This window comes from Synchiropus splendidus, chromosome 14, assembly GCF_027744825.2.
Source record: "Synchiropus splendidus isolate RoL2022-P1 chromosome 14, RoL_Sspl_1.0, whole genome shotgun sequence".
NCBI lineage: Eukaryota > Metazoa > Chordata > Actinopteri > Syngnathiformes > Callionymidae > Synchiropus > Synchiropus splendidus.
In genome coordinates this window covers 16995780-17016669 of record NC_071347.1, presented here as the reverse complement: position 1 = coordinate 17016669, position 20890 = coordinate 16995780, and the positions used below count along the sequence as shown (strand labels likewise).

The following is a 20890-nucleotide window of genomic DNA, read 5'->3' as shown; positions in this document are numbered from 1 at the left end:
GATAAATGTATGCTTTTAAAATGTCACTTTCCAGTTTCTCAGACAAGGAAACAGTGTTTCGTTTCAGCGCTACTCATGTTGATGGACACGTCAGCATGACGACACATAAAGATCATTGATCGTGCTCTCACACCTGCAGCGGTCAGAACGAGTCACAAGAGGCCCAGAACTAGGACGCCAGTGACAGAACGATGGACAGTTCACCCTCATCTATGCACATCAAATTTTGGATCCCCCTTGTATGAATAATCATAATAATGTGAGCTACTACACACAATGCACTCTAAAATTTGACCAGTAGAGGTCCCAATATTTGTCGCAACATCAAAAGTTCAAGTTATATTATTATTATAATAAATTTGCATGTTTGAACTGGTCATGGTTTATTTCATATTTTAATTGGAGGCAGAATATTTATTTGACGATTCTTAGTAAAATGAGCTGCTCAGCGTCTCATGAATAAATTAAAAAACAATTTAATTCCCTTCAACATTTGGCAGAAAGCTCAGGCTTATAAATTCCGCTGCCAGGGGACACAATAAAAAAAGTCTCCCGAATTGTTGAACTTGCATAAATCTTTGAAAAATTCACTCAAAATTTGGCTAGTTTAGTGAAGCATGTTGCCAAAACCTTCTCATAGAAGTTGGTGCTGTGGTTGCAGCACAAACATGTCCAAGTTGGTCGAGCAACATCACATCTTTCCTAAAGTGGAATTGGGGGAAAATATTGAGATATGAAGGTGGAGTAAATTTCAGAATAGTGAGCCTTGAAGAGCCGCGAGACGAGGGCCACCACAGTTGTTATTATCAATTCATTTCAGCTCAGGTCAAGGTCGCTCTTGACACTCATCCTGGCAGTTTGCTTCCACGCTCTTCAGACAACGAGAGAGAAGAATTCAGTTTGCTTCATTAATTGACAAATGAACCAATAGATGGTTATGTTTTAAAGCTGATTTGATGACCTTTGAACTGTTTTGTATCTTCCATTTTCCCATCTGAAATTCACTTGGTAAAATTCGATGGCTATTTCAGGGCTCTGGGTCATCATCAAAATCACTTCATTTTGCTGTAAAATCAGAGGTGTGGAAACAAGTGAGGTCTCTGGACCAGAGTTAGCGTGGAAACGTGGATTCCGTCTCTCGCTCCATGGCAGAGGTGCAACACGGGTGCGATATTTCGCTCGAGGCAACCTGGCCCGAGCCCTGGAACTCACCCCATCAGCGGGAACCATGTGCGGAGAGGAAGTAAATCTAATCGGTATTTGGAAAGAAAAAAACATCTTGAGAAAACGCAGCTGTCCGAACCAGTGCTCGGCACCGGAACCACGCAGGACTTGAGGCTTTTGGGTGCTGGTTTATTTAGCACCAAGGGGAGAGGTGTGTAGTGGCACTGCAGGGGTTAAACAGACCGATGCCCACAGGGCCTGGGCCTGTAAATCTGTCATCTCACAAGAGGATTTCCCCAACATCCTCGCATCAGAGGACACAAAGCCTTTCCACTTGTCGCACCAAGACTCATGGATTTCCCTTTATATACAACATTTTGGGATTAACCTTTGTGAAACATCCTTTTACAGAATGAAGTGGAAGCTTCTGTCGTGTGAAGCAGGAGGTCGTCACTTTTGGCTATGATGCATTTATATAGTCTTATATCCACCGTCCTTTTCTAGCTCTCTGAGGTGGTGACACCCCACTTTTTGCATGTTATGATCACGACATAAGACCATGTGATTGGTTAGATATCAACGTCGCCATTTCCTATTGAGCGCTTCATCAGTGAAATGTCAGTAGGTGATGAGTTTGTTGGCCTCTGGAAACAAACTGACATTTCCCTCTCCTGTCTCCCAGCTTCTGCTTCCAAAGGTCTCATCCCCGGAGAGGACGCTTCACCAGCTTCATCCACGCTTGCTGTTGTGCCCTATGGCTTTTTATTCCTATGTGATGGTGAAAAACAAAATTCATGTAGGATCAGAAGCCATTTTACACGCGGTGAGAGAGCGACGCCACGATGAGAAGCACGGGTCGGACACTCTGTGACAGGTGGATTCACAAGAACCGGACCACACACCAAAGAATGGAAACACAAGATCGGAGATCAGTTCAGATCTTTAATAACCAAAAATGAAAGAGGCACTTTGTGAACCACTTTACAGGTCGTAAAAGTTGCTGCATTTCCCTTTCTCATTGCTTTTGCACATTATAAAATAAAACTTTGCACCAAACATACAGTATTATACAAGAGAAGGTAGATACAGTATAGACAACATGAAGCACCTTTGTTGTAAATGCTATTCATTATTAAACAGTTGGAGTTCCACGAGTGTGTTGGTGTGGTGTCATCAGTGCATGGGGAGAACTTTGATTACTTTTCAAACGCCCTTCTACGGACCTGAGTTTAGACAATTTTGTTTCCTATCCGTCTATATGTATGAAGCACTTCGGTTTACACAGTTTCTTTCAGAAGCTACAGGGAACCAGTCGGGTGATGATTGTTTAGGTCTCGTGTTCCCTTTAAGGACTTTGGCATTCACATTTCAATAAAACACAACGTAGCACCAGGTTTACAGAGAAGGCTACTATGATGGACGTCAATGCAGTACAGTAAAAATAATACAGAATGACGGTCGGATGTGTGATGCAACAACGCTCGTAGACAGACGTCCCCAAAGCTGTGATTATTTGGTCCTTTTGCAGAGATAAGACCAGGCCCCAGATGCAAAAGTCAACGTGCATTTTCTTTAAGAATATATTTGTTTTCAAGTATTCATTTTTTCTTTTGCTAAATGAAATATAATCTCTGATAGATAATATTATTGTTTATTTTACCAACTATAGTATACTTGATTAACATCTGCCTTTGTCCTCACATTTGAAAAAAAAAAAAAAACATCTGTACAAATAAGACATAAAGTGACTACGTAAGTATGTAAAGAAAACATTTCACAGAAAATAAAGCTGTGCAATCGTATTCACCAAAATGAATTGTCTTTACAACTGTGAAATGTCCAGTCTGTCGTTCACAGATTCTGCTCAGTTCATCGACTCAGACGTGTCCTTCCGCAAAGGGATCTTAAAGCTAGTAAGTTTTTGGCCGAACAGCTGACTCAGGAGGTTGTTTTGGGACTCTGCCGTCCTGTAGGAATGGTTGACTCCCAACCTCGGCCTGGACTTGTTCAGGGAATTGTTCATGGGAACGGATGCGGCTTTAGAGATGGAGGTGTGAAGAGGTCGCCCCGGGGTTCCCTTCTTACTTTTGTAGTCTCCGTTCAGCGGCGTGGCCATCGTTTGAAGGTTGCGTTTGAAGGGTGACGAGGGTTTGGTCTTGGGAAGGATCTTGTTGCCCACAACGTCATCACGGACCGATGACAGCACCGGGTACTCATCAGACTTTCTCTGCTGGGGGGTGTTAGAGCTCTTGATCGCACGGTTCTTCTTCTTGGATTTCCAGTCGTAGTTCTCTTGGGTGGTTGGAGAAGCGAGCCTCTGCTGGCTGTGTGTCGATTTCATTTCTTTCCGCTTCTTCTGTTGTCTCACTGAATCCTCGTTCAGGGAGGAATTGGGGGAAACCTTGCTGAGCAGGACTGGAGATGTATCTGACGGCTTGCTGTGCCTCACGCTCTCAGCTGTTCTGACTTGTTTCAGCTGGTTCTCGTGACTTTCCTCAGCGCCCGGGCCTCCAACTTCTTGTTCAGTCTCATCGACTGTTGCACCGTCGCTCTGCTGGAGATCATCTTCTTCCTGCATCTTTGAAACAACATGACTGTCCTCACCAGCCTGAGGCGAGTGTGCGCTCTCTTCCTTACAGTTCCCTTCTCCGATCAAACTGCTATTTGAAGGCCACGACTCCACCCTGATGTCCACAAGCTCGGCCTCCTCTTTCACGTCACACGTTTCCACCAATGATATCCCGTCATCCTCTAGATCGAAACTAGATGGCGCTAAATCTGCTTCCTCGGTTTTGGGAGCTGCCAACTCTGGTGAGCTGACATGCACAGACTGTTTCAGTTCCACGAGCAGCTCGGAGAAGTCCTCGTCCTCTGTCTTTACGTTGGTGTCACTGGGGTACTCGTTGGCGATGGTCTGAGTGGAATCGTCCGACATGGACACGGACATTTTGGAAGTCTCTGAGTGCTCACTGGCGATCCCGCTGTCCGAGCTGCTCTCCTGCAGACTGTCAGTGCGGATTCGTCTCTTCTTGTTTGCGGGCGGGAAACAGTGCTCTTCTCTGGACCCCCTGATTGGCCGGAGGACGCCTCTGAACTTGAAGATGGTGTTACCGCCCGACAGATGTTTCTCCATGTGTCGATCAAACTGCTCCTTCTTGGAGAAAGTGTAGTTGCAGGTGCTACAGATGAAGGACTTCTTGATGACGTGCATGACGTCGGCGCAGAGCTCGCAGGTGTAGAGCGTCGTGTGTTTGGAGTCCAGCTCGTCCACTTCGCCGTGCACTCTCTTCAGGTGCTCTTTCAGGTCCTGGGACTCCTGATAAGAAACGGGACATTTGTGGCACAAGAAGATCTTTTCCAAATTATGAGTCACTAGATGTCGCTGGAGCTTGAAGGGTTTGGGGAATTGCTTTCCACAGTGGTGGCAGTCTCTGGATGGGTCTTTGCAGTTGGGATGCATCTCAACACTTTTTGGGGTTTCGGCCTTGTGCAGGACCTCTAGTGGGGTTAAAGAGTTCTGCCTTCCACCTGCTGTGCTACTTTTAGGCCTCTGAAGCTTTGGCTCAAGAGCATTTGAGGACTTTCCGTCTTCCCTGCTGCCTTCAGAAGCTCCAGACTTGTCCTGTTCTCTCGTGGCTTTGCCCGACTCTTTGCTGGCTTTGCTGGACCGATGCTGCATAATTGAGGTGATGAAGTTTTTAACAGCCGTCTCCTGCATGAAGCAACCTGGAAAGGGCGCCTGACCCCTGCGGGCGAACTGGGTGGCATGCTCTCGCAGGTGTTCGTTGTACATCCACACATCAGATATCTCCTTCAAGCACATTCCACAGGTCCAGATGCCAGTCTTGTTCTTGGCATGCTTCTCCCTCAGATGGTCTCGCAGCTGCTCCCTTGAGCTGAACTTGCGCTGGACGCACATGTAGCAGGTCGGCGGTGGAGATGGGTTGTGGGACAGCTTGTGAAAGTTCAGCTCGCCAAGTGTGAGGAACCACATGAAGCAGACTTTGCACTTATACTGCTTGTCTTTAACTTTCATTCCACCTTCTTGTTTCTTCCTGCCCCGCCGCTCGGCTAGCTTCCTTGAGCTGTCGTCAGACTGGGTCTCCATGTCAACACCGGGGGTCGCCGCCGCAAGTTCTTTGCTTGCGTCGAAGAATTGAATGTCAGGGAGCTGGAATGTGGTGTTGATATTTTGAATGTCGATGCTTTGGAAGTTTGGTCCGGGCCCAGTGATACAGGGTTCCGTCGGAAAAGGGCTAGCATGCATTAGCAGCGGGGAGGTCGGCACCTCTGCTTTGCAGGTAAGGGGGTCCTGGGTAACCCCAGAGCTTGAATCAAAAACACTGATGTCACTCCACTCAATCAGAGATTTGTCAATGGTGCTCTGGAGCGGGTGTAAGGAAGGGTTACCAAGTTCATCTGCACCGTCGTGGAAATCGTCTTTGTCACCGAGCGGCACATCTGGTACCAACTCAGCATCTGGTTTCAAACCGCTGTGGCACATATTCAGCAAAATGGTATCAACTATTGAGATGGTTTTATATTCGCATGTTTGATTTTCAGGGAACGTGTTGTCTGCCTGGTTCTGTGGGACGTTTTCTGAAGGAGGAAGAAAGTCCAGAGTTGCATTCGAGTCGTGCGAAACCTTCTGTCTTTTGTTCTTCTTGCTGTAGACCCTTGGGCACTTTTTTCTCTTCGTCTCCTCATCTCTTGGAAATAGCTGAGAGAAAGTGGTGTCATCGTCAAATATGGCCTTGATATCAGTGCTTGGGGGACAGAGTCGGGGAGGGCTCAAACAAGACGGAGGACAAAGCTCTTCTGACACTTCGCAGCCTCTTTCGCATTTTATATCGACTTCCGATATTTCTTTTAGGTCACATGACTCTTCGGCATTCAAAACTTCTTCCAGAGGAACTTCCTCAATTGCCAAGTCAGACATGCGCGTGCACTCCTCAAAAAGGGGCGTGTCAATTCGCTCCACGGCTTCATGAACATCCTGTATCTTTTCTTTGTCAGATTTAGAGTCCTCGCCGGTTAATTCAGTCGACAGAGTCACTGGAGTATTGTTGATTTCAAGCAGGTCATCTGTGGGTTTCCCCGGTTCTTGATGTCCATTGAGTTTGAAATCTGGCGTAATGGCCTGAAGGATGTCTGTTTTTAATCTGTTCAGAACATCATCAGTGAAAGTGTAAGGGTTGAACTTCAGCTCTTTCGCCCTCCTCTTTGATGCTTTTTCCTTCGTTGGCATCACATCTTTTGGAGAGTTTATTTTATCGAGGTCCACTGCCATCGTTTCTGTTGCTGTTTCCAGCAGGACAGACTTTGTGTCGGACATCTTGGCTGAGGCGCTGGCGCTTCTCTCCGAAGCTGCTGTCTCTCCCAGGGAGATCTGTGACTCGGCTTCAGGTAGTTTCTCAACAGCCACAGATGTTTTGACTGTCGTATCTTGGAGTCTCACTGTTGTGTTCGCTTGGTCTGTGCGTTTTTCAGACTTGACCAAATGTTTCATGGCTTTATGCCTCTTTAAACCTGGCACTGTCCGGAAACACATGGAGCAGATTTCACACAGAACATTACCGTCTTGATTGATGCTCTGCGTTCTCCTCTGTGTGGTTGAACTCTGCCTCGCCTCCGTCGTCGGTAGACTCCCGGCTGCATGAGGAGGAGGCAGCTCTTTATTTTCACCGATAATTGGCAGCAAAGTGTCTTTTCTTAACAGCGCATTAGGCTGAACTTGATCATCGCACAGCTCCAGATCCATCGGTGGGACTCCGTTCGAGGTCTCAGAACTTTTGATGTCATCTGAGAAGCCAAAAGCCATGTTGATGTTCTCTCGAATTTCAGGACATTTAACTGATGAATGGATTCCAGCAGCGGGATCTGGGTCCACGGTGGGGTCACAGGCTTTCGTATTAAAAATAGCAGCAGAGTTAACAGACTCTTCGTTGTGCTTTGGACTGTGTTGGACGTCTGGATTGTCCTTGGATTGTTTTGCTGGTGAAATTGGTAGAAGGTCGTACTGATGTAGCTGAGGAGGCTCATCTGAGTAGTTTAGAGAACTGAGATCAAAATCATGGTTCTGAATTGTTGGCCCAGATGCATCCACGGTGGCAGCTTGAGGTGGGGGTGTTGATGTTCTGGAGCTTGGAATTTGACACTGTGTTATTCCCAAGTCAAGCACGGGTGGGTTCATCAATTTTCCATCATATTCCGAATCACTGTTGCTGCCTTTGTGCTCCTGAGCCGCGCTCCGGACGTCGCCTGTGTGGTCTTCTTTCTCCAGCTCCTGTGTGACCTCCGTAGGAAACATCCTCATAGACGGACTTTTGGGTTGAAACAGACCGTCCTCTTGACACTGTGAGTCTTGGTGGCCTTCCATGAAGTCAACAGGCAGATCTTTGTGAACGGACACGTTTAAAAGATCGTCCTGTTTCTCTATAGTGCCAAAGGAAAGGCTAAGTTCGTTTTTCAGAGTGATGGGATAAACTGGGCAGCTGATGTCTTCACTTGTCTTTGCCTGACCACTTTGTTCATCTGAGGAACGGAACTCTTGATAGGTGGAGCAACTGTCATGACTTGTGTCGACCAGTAAGGGACTGCAGGGCTTGTCGGTGGTCACGATCTCCATTGATAGGTCGGAAGATGGAGGGGCGTAGATCTCAGTGGCAAGTTCTATGAACTGGTTTGTAGGTTCGATTGTCTTGTTGGAGCTAACGAAGATTAGCAAATCAGCGTGGGGTGAACGTCTCCCCTGGTGGTTATGGTTCAGATCTGTGGATATCTCAGTCTCTACGTCAGGGTGAGGAGCTGGAGAAGGGGGACCTTGGCTCGACCATACAGAGATTTCTGTTCCCCCTTCCTGGTTGGGGGTCGACTGCTCTGGTTGATGTCCACTTTCCAGCAACATACCATGTTCTGTGAGATCTTTGTTCCTCACAGTCTCTTCATGTAAAGCTGTGAGAGGTTTCACCACTTCTGAGTCAGACACGACTTTCATTTCCTCTTCAGTACCACACTTCAGCTGTTTCGCATCGACTGAGTGTTTACTAGCATCAGGGGGAGACAATTGAGAGCCATTAAGAATGAATCCAACACTCCCTTCCTCCTCATTGATATTTGATGAAGACAATTTATTATCATTTTGCGTAACTGCCTCTGTTGCGTGATCCGTCTCGGTCGACTTCTGACACTTTGTTTCTTGTGGGTCGTCTTTGCTGAAGACAGAATCAGAGATCACCTCCAGGCTTTTCATCAGGTTCTCTGCGTATTGCTGCTGATCAAAAACGTTTTCTTTGCTTTCAGTGGGATTGTCGTTCTGTGGATTTAGATCTTTGTAGTCACTGAGAAGAGGGGAAGCATCATTCTCTGGGTGAGGGCTTGTTAGCGCCGATTCTTTCTTGGTGAGATGTTCAAGGGAATCTTCATGAACAGTCGAGTGAGGGCTGCTGGTGTCCGTCATGAGCTCAAACTGGAATGGACTGGACCATGACATTCCCGGTTCGGTGAAGGGCTCCGACGGCAACGTTGTCACAGAACTACTAAGATCAGAGCCGTCACTCTGCGACTCTTCGTCCAGGCATAACGGCGAAAACTTGCTCATTTGCATTTGCTTAGGATCGCTCTCGCACAGCAGCGGCTGCTTCTCCAACTTGGTGGACTGCAGCTGGTTTTCCAGCTCATTCACGATTCTCTTAATCTCCAGCTCGTCCTCTGAAGCACAGCTGTTTAGATTGACTGGGTAGTCAATGATTTTCTCAGGCAGGGTCAACGGCACGTGGTTGAAATCTGCTTTCTTTTCATTCGATTTCTCAGAGTTTTCTTTGTACTGAGATATCTCCACGGGCAGTTCTGGGCTGACAATCAGGTTCCAGTCTCTTTGTTCCAGGAAAGACGAAAGGGAAGAAACATATTCTTCCTTCTTTTCAGGTATATTCTGGATGGAATGGAAATTGTCCTTTGGAAGTGGCATGTCAGAGTAGAGCCCGGTGTCGAACGGGGTGAGTTCCCCAAACATTGATGTGGTGTCAAAGGAAAGTGGGGATTTCATGATCCCTTGTTCCTGATCCAGAGGGTACGGCATGAGGTGAAGCGGGTCCTTCTGAATCAAGGAGCCGTCGGTCGGCGATAAGCAAGTCTCATTCATCAAGGTGGTGCAGAACGGTACAGGTTTGTGTGTGTCCAGTTCACCGACCAAAGCCGCAGCCTCTTTCCCCACAAACACACTGTCGCTCTGTTTTTCAAAAGACAGCTGGAGCTCAGGGGCACGAGGCTTTTCTCTGACTCCTGCCGCTGTGTTTTCTTCGACATTGGAATCTGGGTTTTTGTCAGTGGTTGAGAGGTCAAAGTGCTGTGGAAGGCTATCAATTTGTGTTTGCTCTTTCAGTTTGTTTTGTCTCTCTGAAGTGTCCCTGTATGACATCAGCGTTTCTTTGCAGCCCGTCGCGGGTTTCTCTTTTGACTTTGAGCTTTTGCTTTTTTGGATTGTGTCTTTGAGCGCGGGTGGCGGAGGGTCAACAGCTTTGGCGGTTTCTGTTTCGTCTCTGCTGCTCACAACCAAGGATGGTTTGTCTGCATCACACTTCTTCACAGCTTTGGTGAACATCAGTGCTAAGGTGCCGGACTCTTTGAGTAATTTCTGCGGCGACGACCTTTCGTAGGTTTTCTGATTTTTCTTTTTCATGTTTGACTTCTTCTCACAGTCTGAGTCAAGAGGGTCGCTGCTCTTGGGGCTGTTGATACCATCACTTGAAACACTCACGGATGCGCTGAGGTCACTGCTTGTGGATGACCTGCTGCCCCTCCTCTTGAGTCTTTGGTTAGCCCCCAGTTTATCAGGAGAAAGAGAAACCTCTTCACATCTTTTGACCTCAAAACATTCTTTGGACTCGTGTCTCCACGCCGCCTGGTCTCGATCATTCCTCGCTCGCCATTTACACTCTTTGGTGTAGGTGTATTTACAGCGGCTGCTTTGATTAATCCTGTTCTGGCTCGGGATTTTAACCGGCTCGCAGTCGTCATCCGAGTTGGAGACGTAGTCGTATTCTCCGAGCGCCGGGTTCGTCACAGGAGGCGTCAGCCTCTCCATCACCAGAGAGAACTGTAGGTTTTTGCTGCCTTTCACGTGGACCTTCTGGATTTTGTTTTTTTGCTGGACAATTTTGTGAATCATTTCTTTGCTCCAGGTGCCGCCGGCACCTCCTTTCCTCTTGCTCTCTTTCACTGCGTGCTTTGGTGATGTGTGTGAGTGTGTGGCATGTCCAGAATGCTCCTCTGCGCTTTTAGCACCACAGCGCTCAGAGAACTTGCTGGATAAGAGAATCCTGGGGGCACTTGTGTTCTCATCCTCACTTCTGCCCAGTTTTCTAGTGCCTCTCACTTTGCTGTCTTGTTCTGTTGTTTTTCCCTCAGGGGAAGCTGCTGAATTTTTATGAGACACTCCTTTTTTAATGTTAATTTTCTCCTTTCGCTCTAAATTTAGAGTTGCTTCCTCAAGTTTACTTTCTGTATAATCTTTATTTGTCTTAGGGCTGTCAACATCAGAGTCATAGAAATACTTTCCTTGTGTAATCGGACTATCTGCTTCATGTTTGGCTTTGCTCTCTGGTGGCTGCATTTCTTTGCTTTTCAGAGACTGTTTGTTTGCGGGTCCTTTGACGGTTGTGAGCTCATCATCGGCAAAAGCATCGATGAAGCTACTGTCAATCTCCGCGTTGTCAGATTGATACCCGAGTCCGTTCAAAGCTTCAGTGATGAGTCGGTCTAACTTGGCATCCTCCAGTTCCAGTTCAGGCAGAGCTGCAGGTGCGTTCGCTGGACCCGAAAACAAGTTTATCTTCATTGAATCATCCTTATCGCCTTTTGTTTCGCTCTCTGACATTAACTCCCCGTTTTTATTGAGGCCGAGCAAAGACAGATGAAGGTCAGGGGAGCATCTACTTGCTGAGATGTTTGACACAGAGGGTTGTTTAGCCGGTTCTGCTGGGATTTTCCGACTGTCTTCTATCTTTGATAGGTCTTTAAGGTCATTTTGTGCAAAGGCGTGTTGTGCACAGTATTGCTTGTGTTCCAGAAAAGAGGTCACGTTGCTAAAATTCTGATCACACTGCTTGCATGTCAGGAGAACATCTAGCTGGTCGAGATTCGCAAACAGCTGATGTGCCGAGTATGGGGGTGGAGGTTGGTGATGCTCGATACCGAAGCTGTCCACGTATCCTTTGTTGACCGTGGATTTGGAAGCGTTGTTGTTTTGCAGGTAGTTCATGGAGTCATCTTTAGCTCTCTCTGTTGGAAGACTGCGGGGAGGGTCGGCGTGAAACTGGTGGGAGCTCAAGGTCTCTGAGGACAGCTGTGCTTTGGTTTGGGGCTGGTGGAAGAAGAGGTTGGGCGGATTGGCCTTTGACATTTGACTCTCGTCGGCGCTGATATTCACTGGGCTGGTGGACACTGGGGACAGAGAGGAGCACGTACTGCTCGATGCTTGGTTATGACCAGGGGAGGGAAGCGGGGATTCATACGGTGACACCATCATGAGACCCATGGGCGGAGCCTGTAAGGGCGGATAGGTGAAAGTTCTTGATGCAGCACCTGGGACAGACTGGTTGACCCCGAAATAAACTTTATTTTTGGACTCACACAGTTGTGTGTGGCTCATTTCTATTTTAAAAGTAGCATTACTATGCCTTACAGTCTCTTGCCTCTGGTTGGAAAACCCCTCAGCAGATCTTGCCTTTTGAAATGGGCCAGGAATTTTCAGTTGATTGTGTTTCTGCGTCTTGCTGTCGTCCTGCACGTCCGAGGGAGAAACCATGTAAGACCACTTTTGATTGTTTATTTGCCTGGACAGCTCTATTCGGTTTGGAGTTGGGACTGCGTTCTGCTGCCAGGAGAGTCGGCTACTTTTGGAGGAATTGGACCTTTTGTCAACCGCTGGCTGGTTTGGGAACTTTAGACTTTCATTCATATCATGGTAATGTGTGGTTCTGTTCTCTGCAGGTGAGTAGGTCTTGCTAGACGCACACCAAGACTGTGGATGCCTGTTCAAAACCTTTTTACTGACATTGTTATCGAAGGCAACTGAGGGAGGGTGGATGCTATTAGGGAAGTTGATTTGGGATCCGGAGCTGTTTCTTGATCGATGCGCACCGCCTTGAAGCGGTGTCCTTTGGGCTGCATTTGAATCTTTGGGTTGGCCAATTCTCTTGCTTCCTGACGTGATGGCCGCATCCTCCGCATCTGCACATCCAGTTGTGTCTGTGTTCTCTGGCAAGGAGTTGTTTCCCGGTTCCAGCTGCTGTGAACCAGATCCAGAACTGTCACTACTGGCTGAATCCTCACTTAAATTCCTTGTACATTGGATGGAGGCTGCCCCTCCTTGGATACGCTGTAACTGTGAGCTATGATGGTAAGAACTTCTGTGTTCAGCTTGGTGTTCAGTGCTGAACTGAGTGCCGTTCTGCCCCACGTTGAGCCCGTCTCGAGACATGAAAGAATATGAATTATGGGACACGTGAACAGAACCGGCTGTGTCCACATGTGTGTTCTGCTCGCAGGGAAAAGCGTCAGAAGTGGATTCTTCCAGAAAGTTATATGCATAATGGAATGGTGTAAATGTGCCTCCCTTACTGTTTTCTTTGAGGGCAGCACATTTCTGTGAAGGAACGCCGTAGCTAGCACCATTGAAAGTCCGTTCAGGAGACTGCCACACGCTGGAGCCACTCATCTGAAATTCAGGCACGATGACCTGACCGCCAGACTGTCCAGTGTTGCCCTCCATCGTGGCAGGTTGCTGTTGTGACAGATGATGATGGGATGAAATTCCACTTGAGGAACCCAGTGACTGTGAGGTAAAGCCTTGCGAGGTTAGAGAATGAGAAGAGGCGTCCTGGAAACGGTGGTTTAACTCTTCCTGTTGCATCTCTGCCTCTCTCTCCGGCACACTGGGCACGTGGAATCTGTAGCTGCCTGAGACAGGAACGTTGGTCTCCAGCTTCTTGGCCGGGGAAACCTTTTGCTGTGGGTAGGCAATCCCAATGTTGAGGTTCGAGCGTGGGTTTGTGATGCTTAGGTTGTAGAGGGGTTGTGGGTTGTCACGCTCTGGCTTTCCACACCGTTTGCCCTTCTCCCGATTCCGGCCTTTACCACTTGGGGACTGGGGACTGGCTTTGCCACTCGACCACGTCCTGTCAGCGGAAAATTTCGTTTTGTTCTGCAACGATCGGAAATCAATCTTTCCCGCCTGCTGCGGCCGAATAACAGCCTCCCGCTGAGATCCTTTTCTTTCCCTCTTTGCTTTGTCAACTTTGGGCCCCTTGCTGCTGACTTTGTCATCAGTGTCTGTGGTAGAAAAGTGCTCTGAAGACTCATTTGGAGAGCTCTGCTGGTCCAGGGATGTCCCGTCATCCTGCAGTGCCGGGTGCAACGCTGTGCCAAGGTGCAGTTGCTTCGTCTCTCCTGCCATGGTGCGCGACGTGTACTAGGAAAGCCTGGTCTTCAGATACGCAGCCCGGGAGACGGAGGCGTCGTCTTGGAGGTGGCATGAATCAGTAAACATCCAGTGGCAGGAACTGCGGGCTGCAAACTCATCTTTTCACTCTCATTGTGAGCTGGGACCACAGTGAAGCCGACCTGGAGAGGGAACACAGAAGAGATGCGGTCAACTGCGGACAACACACACTTATTTGACACACACACAGGGTTTAAAAATCATGACTTAATTGCCCAGTGTAAATGAACCACACAAACACCGGTGCAATTTTGAATCCAGTCAGGAGAGAGCACTATTGCAGCACTTCACACTGCTACTCCAGAGCAAGTGGAATTCAATACAATTAAGAATATTGCAGCATTAAAATCCTAATCATGCTGCTTTAAGAAACAAAAAAATAAACACCTTGAAAAAAGAAATGATGAAAGAAGGTTTGTGTTTTGCAGACGCATTTACTGCGCAGGGGAAAAAAAAAATAATGGGAAGAAACTAGTTTTTGGTCTTGAAACGGTGAAGCACAGCAGTGTTCAGAAGATGAGAAAAATACAGGAATATTATCCAAAAAGTCCTGCCAGTAAATGAATCACAGGCTCCTGCAGCAGAGGGACACAATGCTACAGTGTTCTATTGCAAGAGGGCTGCAGGTTTAGATGTTTGGGGAATATCAGGGATTAGTCGGAGAGCGTTTGGACAGTGAGAACGGCACTAATGTTTGTTGCCTTTCCTCGGGCATCCCAGACACAACTTTCAAATCCTGGTTTACTTTGGCTCTCCAAACCTAGTGGGTCGCTAAATGTCAGACCAGAAAAAAATGGTTCGGGTTAAATGTAATTTAAAGCCCGGTAATGAGACATCAGTTCTAGCCTTTTGCTTGGTTCCCCTGGCTATGACCAAGTGAAAGCAGCGTGACAAAAACTCCCCATTTATTTGGAGAAACCACCATTTGGGTTTCATTTCCACCACTGTCATTCCACCTCTCTGCAGCATGTGCGTTGGAATGATATTCATATTCATTATAAAAACAGCTGCCTCACTCTACCCTCTAAAGATTTTCAAAATTCATAATGAATAACAAGACATCATTCCTCATTTTTCATAAGGAAATTAAAAAAACAAAGGTCACATTAACAAAGAAACAACCAAAAAAGCAATGAAAATGTTCAGACAGATATAAAAAGCAACTGTTCTGACTCACAAACACTGTATCAACCAGGGCTCTCCAAGACCTCCGGTGTTAACATGAAGGGAATTCCTCAAATTACTCACAGCTCTGGATTATTGTGTAATCGATGCGAAACTGCCGTTTTTAATCACAAATTTGCAGCCTGACAGCCACCTTGCATACTATAAAATAAAAGCCCAGGCAACAAAAGTAAGGTATGAACAACACAAATGGGAAAAGTAAAATTGTAAAAAGGAAAAGCAAGGCAACATGTTGGTGGTAAGGCCGCCGTTGTAATGGACTGGTGGTGGTGATCAGGACTGCAGACTGGACAGTCTTTGGCTCTGATTCCCACCGTTACTCGCGTCTCTGTGACTGTGTCAGCAAGTGATATTGAGTGTGAGTCTCTGGACGTTTTGTTTTTCTTTGTTTATGTTGCATTATTTGTTTTAATGTTGCCGGATAAAGCGGGTTTAATTCATCCCGGCTTATAAGAGCAGCTGCCGATTGTTATTCCGTGGCTGACCGCAGCTCATTAGGAGCGGAGGACTAATGCCGCCTTTATCTGATGATCACTATTCTGGGGTTTTCCAAACACCAGTTGACAGATGAAGGCACCGACCCTGCATTCTGCCCGGAGGGGATCACTCCCCGGCATGTGTTTCCTTGTCTCATCCTCTGGTAAACCTCCAAGAGGCATTTAGCACATTAGGCCGGGGCTTGGGGCTGAGACCAGGCTGGGTTTGGGCTCGGTTGTGAAAAATCACATCGAGTCTCCAGCTCCACAGAACCTGAAAGTCGGAGTGTCTCCCTCTGTCCATGCCCGAGGCGACCGCTGTGAATGACCGTCTTCAGAGAGTCAACACTCCAATCATACATCATGGCATGGATTGTATTTGCCCAGACGAGCGGCTGAGGTTTGGGGCTGGGCGTGAATGCCTCTTGCAACAAAAAGACCAGTATAAGGATCACAGGGGGGAAAGTCGCACTCACACCCCAGCTGTCACTTTACAAAGAGTAATGAGACAGGTTTTAAAAGAATGCTGTCGGCTGACTCGGTGTCAGTCTGCCAATTTGGTGGCCTCTTCTTTGCCATGGCTCCTCTTGTTTCATCCTGAAAAGTATCAAATGCTCTTGGACTACATCGAAAGGGTGTGGTGGTGACAAAATTGCCAGCTGGGCACAAGTTGCTATCAAGTCCTGTGTGACTGCCTGGGATTTCTTCCACGAGAGTGTTTTAGTGGGATTTACAAGTCAATTAAGGCTGTGTGTGCAGTGTGTGTCAGTTTGTTTTCTCCACCGCCTGAGACCTTTTTCACCAAGCCTCTCCGGCGCTGGCGCCCCATATGGCGACACCACAACACCGCCCCGATCTCCAGACTGCTGAGTGTTTAGGAACGAGTGGATTTGTGGTGCGAGTCTGAGTGTTTTGGGGCTTTGTTTTTCTCATTACGTACATGGACGCGTGTATCACTTTCTCCAAGGAGGTGAGCGAGAGGTGCGTAAATGAAAACTCAATTTCCTGAAAGTCGTCAGCCTGTCGTTTAGCGCAGGATGTATGTGGTGTTGGTTTGAGCGTAAATGTTCTGGTAGCACTGGGAATTTTATATGTCGACTCATCACATCATTGCTTTAAGCCGGTAATTGCTTTCGCGATTTCTGTTTTCCATACCCCCCCAGAAAAGCGCCATATCGCTCAACGCCGGTTCAGTTTAGAGACCACAGCTTGAGTGGCTTCAATATTTCTCTTCGCTGTAACATGAGAGCTCCAGGAGAAATGGCAAAAACAGACTGTGGCTTCAAAGTAGGTGACCCTCACCAAACAGCAATCCAACATTTGTGTAAGAAAACACAAAAACAGCAAGAGAGAGAGAGAGACAAGTGCTCCCCAGGGGCGACAAGCATTATTAGCACTGAGAGAGGGAAGGCGGCAGAAGGTTCGGCAATCTACTCGCAATGAACAATGGCTCCCTTCATAGCAATGTAAATCAATAACTAGCATTGCCCCAAAACTTCCCCGGCTCGGTCAACTTTTCCAGATGCAACGGTGAAATATCACTACATGATCACTCAGATCGGGAGGACAGATGAGCATGGGAGGTGATGAGATCAGAGTTGGTGGAGAGGAGAGCTTTAAACAGTGGAAAACCATGAGAGGCGAGCAGGGGAGCAGGCAGGATGTTCCGCATCTGCGCCGCGGACTCGATACACAACCAAAGACGAACAGGAGGGAGAGTCAGGTGGCAGGAGCAGAAGTGTCTCACTGTTCTCCTCACACCTCTCGCAGCGTGACTGGTCCAGTGGAAGGAAGTGTGCAGTGAGAACTGCTGGCCCGCAGCCCATTTTGGGGCGCGCCGCCAAAACCTCGGTCAGCTCGCCTGCCTACTCCTCTGTATTTTTGGAAGCATCCATTATGCAAGCAATTTGCTTTTAAAATCACCGCTCCTGTCCATTCGGAGGAAATATGCCAATGATGTGAGCTTCCAGATGACTCAGACTCTGTGACTATACAGTTATTTAATGCAGCCTGTGCTTCCTCTCTTCACAGCATTCAACGGCAGTGAATGAAACAATTAGCTCCTGAGATTAGGACCAAATTCAAAAGTTCAAATTGAAATGCACTGTTTAAATAGTCGCCTTTAGAGAGCAGAAAGTGTGATATGAAGTCAGGAAAAGAGCGACTCTAAACTGGCTTCCACTTCTAACTACCCCCTGGATTAGAGATGGATCAGGATCAGCCAGTGAGAGGATAAAGGCGTGATCATATTCAGGGGTCTCCTCAACACACGGGGTGTCTCCATCTTGGGAGAACATCCTTGAACGCTCCTTCTTCGGGCGCTTTCACACTAGGGGTTCAGTCCCGAGACTCTTTCGGCTTGGAAGTCCGAGATGTGAACTCAATCGAGTCGGGTTTTGGCCGTGGACTTGATACCGATTGGCGAGCTGCACCTCGCCATGGGAAATTCTCAGCGGGGGGTGGGATTCTCGCCTCAGGCGACTCGCCACTAGATGCTGGAAACTACGTGTACAGCGCGACTCCACACAAACATGATAGATGCCGGGCAGTACAGGGTCTGATCGCTGTCTGGGTGGACAACATCGTTCAAAAACAACTTCTCAAACTTCCAGAACACTGAGTTGTGCAGCTGGGAGCTGCAGGAAAATTGTGCTCGGGAACGAGAGCACAGCGCAGCGGTCCAGGTCTCACGACGTGTATGGCTGTTTGATATCTCACGTGTTTTCGCCTTTATTTAGGCTGATAAACATCTGACTTTACTGACAAACAGATTTGCTTAATTATTAATGGTCTACCTTAAACAGTGGAGTCCTCTATCGGCTGACGCTTGGAAAGCCTCAGGATAACGGGGTCAAAATCCCAGCATCCTGTTGGTTTCAACGAGAGGCAACTTAAGGAGGGAATCAATGTCCTTCCTGGATGGATTTAGCGTCTTATATTGTATGTGGTTGACTATCAATTCTGTGCTGGGCTGGTGACCTGACCACGGTGTCCCCCACTTCGACGTAGCTTGAGTTCCCTCCTACTCCATCGAAGAAATAAGCGCAAGTATCTGACCAAAAAAAGCTAAAAGAACAATTTTGCAGATGTAAAAAAAAAAAACATCTGAAAAGGAGCAGAAATTCAACCATGACTGGTAAGAAAACTGAGCAGAAAAAACATTGCAGCATGTCTATGAATGCCATGCACGACTGTGCCTGGCTGCTCGTACGTTAACAGTGCAGTCAGTGGCTCGTGTTATTATCCAGACAAATATTATACGAGCCTGTATCTGCTTACGCAGTTAAAGGATTAAAGAGCATCACATTTCAAAACAAAACCCTTCAGTTCTCTTCATTCTAACGCGGCAGTCAGCTGCCCCATCGCCGCTCGTCCCACCCTCATCCACTGTGGTTTGCTGAGTCGCGAGGAGATGCGTGTGTGCGAGGTTTCGGTGTGTAATTCCAGAGGCTCCCCTCACTCCCTCCATTTTTCCTCCCTCTCAGACGACTGTTTTTCTTTTATTTATTTTTTTCTAACCGCTGAATTCTGGACTCCGTCTGTTTCCATATTGCTCACCACATCATTCCACAAACATGATGGAATCTCTGTTTGACTCTTGAAAGTTCATTTTCAGTCTCTTTTTACACAATTGCCCCATTATCGAGTGTCTGCGCAACTTAAGTCAAGTGTATAAGACAGACATTATTGGATTAAAAAGACATTCAGGAAAACGGCAGTTAAAAAAAGGTGCCAGGATACGATTGACTTTAATTAACAAAATTCTTCTTTCAGCTTTTATTACTCCTGCATTCCTTTTTTTTCTCTCCAGAGAATCAATATTTGCTTGTCCCTTCTCGGGCTGGGTCAAGGTATTTGGTTCCTCTCTGAAATTAGCCTGAATTAAGACTCAAAAACAAAACTCTCCTTCACTCGATTCCAGCCACTGTTGCGGTGCCATAGCTTCAGTTTGGTCTTTAAAGGAGATCATTTCAAAACTGTAATATGGTGATAAAAAAAAAAAAAAAAAAAAAAAAGGTTTTCCACAGACGTGGTCAGCGGGGAGTAATAATGACGCTGGACCTCGGAGATAGACCCCCCACAAACCCAAACAAGATTTTAACAGCCTCTGTCACAAACAGCGTGGATCATAAATCACTCTGCTTCATTGTGCGTTCAAGAACAACAACAAACAAAAGGTAAAAGCAGATGAAGCAGAACTTTCGGCACATCTTTTTCTAATAATTTTAATCTGTTCTATTGCAGTTGAAACTGATCCTGAGTCCACCTCCCAGAAGTCCTGTCTGCTTTCCTCTCACAGTCTCATGACAAGCACTTGAGTAATAGCATCTCATTGCCCAGTCTTCTGCCTGTCAGTGCACAGCTACTTGCCTCCTCCCACCCAATGCAGGATCATTGGGACAGTTTACAGTTAACACCCCATTTTTATTATTGATCGCTTGACATACGAACCTCTTATTTCAGTTCCACCGCTTTAACCTCGGTTGATCATCCTCTCTAACTCCATTTACCTTCTACAAGCTCCCATTCACCACTTCCATGAAACTCATCGGTTCCATCTCCAACGTTCCACACCATCTGTTCGTACTGACTCTGTCTGTCTTCTTAGTAAGTTTTTCCAGGTAATTTTTAAAATGTGTTTAACTAGTAAGAATGCTCCTCATTTCTAGACTAAAGTGAGTCATACACTTAGACATAGTTTCAGAAATATTAAGCATTTCTTCTGGTAGATATATCTGAAATTATGGTTTTAAGCCAAGAACATGCAGACTCTTTATGGCGCAGCCCACTGGTGTGTTGCTACTGGATTCCCACAGTATAGTTACAGACTGCATGCACAGAGGCTGTAGGAGGATTTGATCTGGAGCTACGACCTGAGTGTCTCTGACCTCAGGCGTCCAAAGCAGAAGCGAACCTTCCTCCCAAAAAACTTGGATGGACGTGTACAGACAGGCTAGGCTACAAAGCTTGTATCCTCCCCCATCCTTCAGAACTGGGGACATCAGGTTTCGCTGCACAAATAACATCAGCGTCACAAGGCCATGGTTTCTAGTGAGGGGTTTCCATCCGTCAAACACACCACCACAATGGTTTCAGTTCCAGTGTGTACGAGAGGTTCAGCAGTTGTTTTAAATACCAAGTCACCCACCATGACCCCGATTGCTTTGTGACTTACGGGCATCCACCCCCTCACGCTGTGATTAAAGGTTACATTTTGGACGTATTTCGAAAGCGGCCCAGTGGCGGCGCGCACTCCTCAGAAGTTTGACACTGGAAGGTTGGGCGTGGCAGAAATCAATCAGGGAAAGTTGTTTGGTACAGCGCTTGACATAACTGCAGGCCACACTCGTGACCTTTAACCCTCCGCTTAAACCTCTTCTAGTGAGTCTCAGTGGGCGGTTTTCGGCATTTGTCCCGGAATAAGAGGACAGTCAAGTCGCGACACGTGCAGGAGGAAGGGTTCCGAAATAGAATATATAATTGTAGCACGTCGGCTGTGCCAAAGAAAACAAATCATTTCTTCTGCGTCCACGTGACGTTTCAAGAGCCAAGGGATAAACAA

The 20890-nt window shown here is 47.1% G+C and overlaps 1 protein-coding gene across 1 annotated transcript in view; it reads right to left on the bottom strand.

Moving 5' to 3' along the window:
* Positions 1-2833: 2833 nt before the first annotated feature.
* Positions 2834-20890, bottom strand: part of LOC128770835 (zinc finger protein 469) — a 208962-nt gene continuing 190905 nt past the window's right edge. Inside the window, exon 6 of the mRNA XM_053885739.1 lies at positions 2834-13788. Coding sequence (XP_053741714.1) covers positions 3029-13621 — 10593 coding nt within the window. The 5' untranslated portion in view covers positions 13622-13788 and the 3' untranslated portion in view covers positions 2834-3028. The remainder of the gene's footprint in view (positions 13789-20890) is intronic.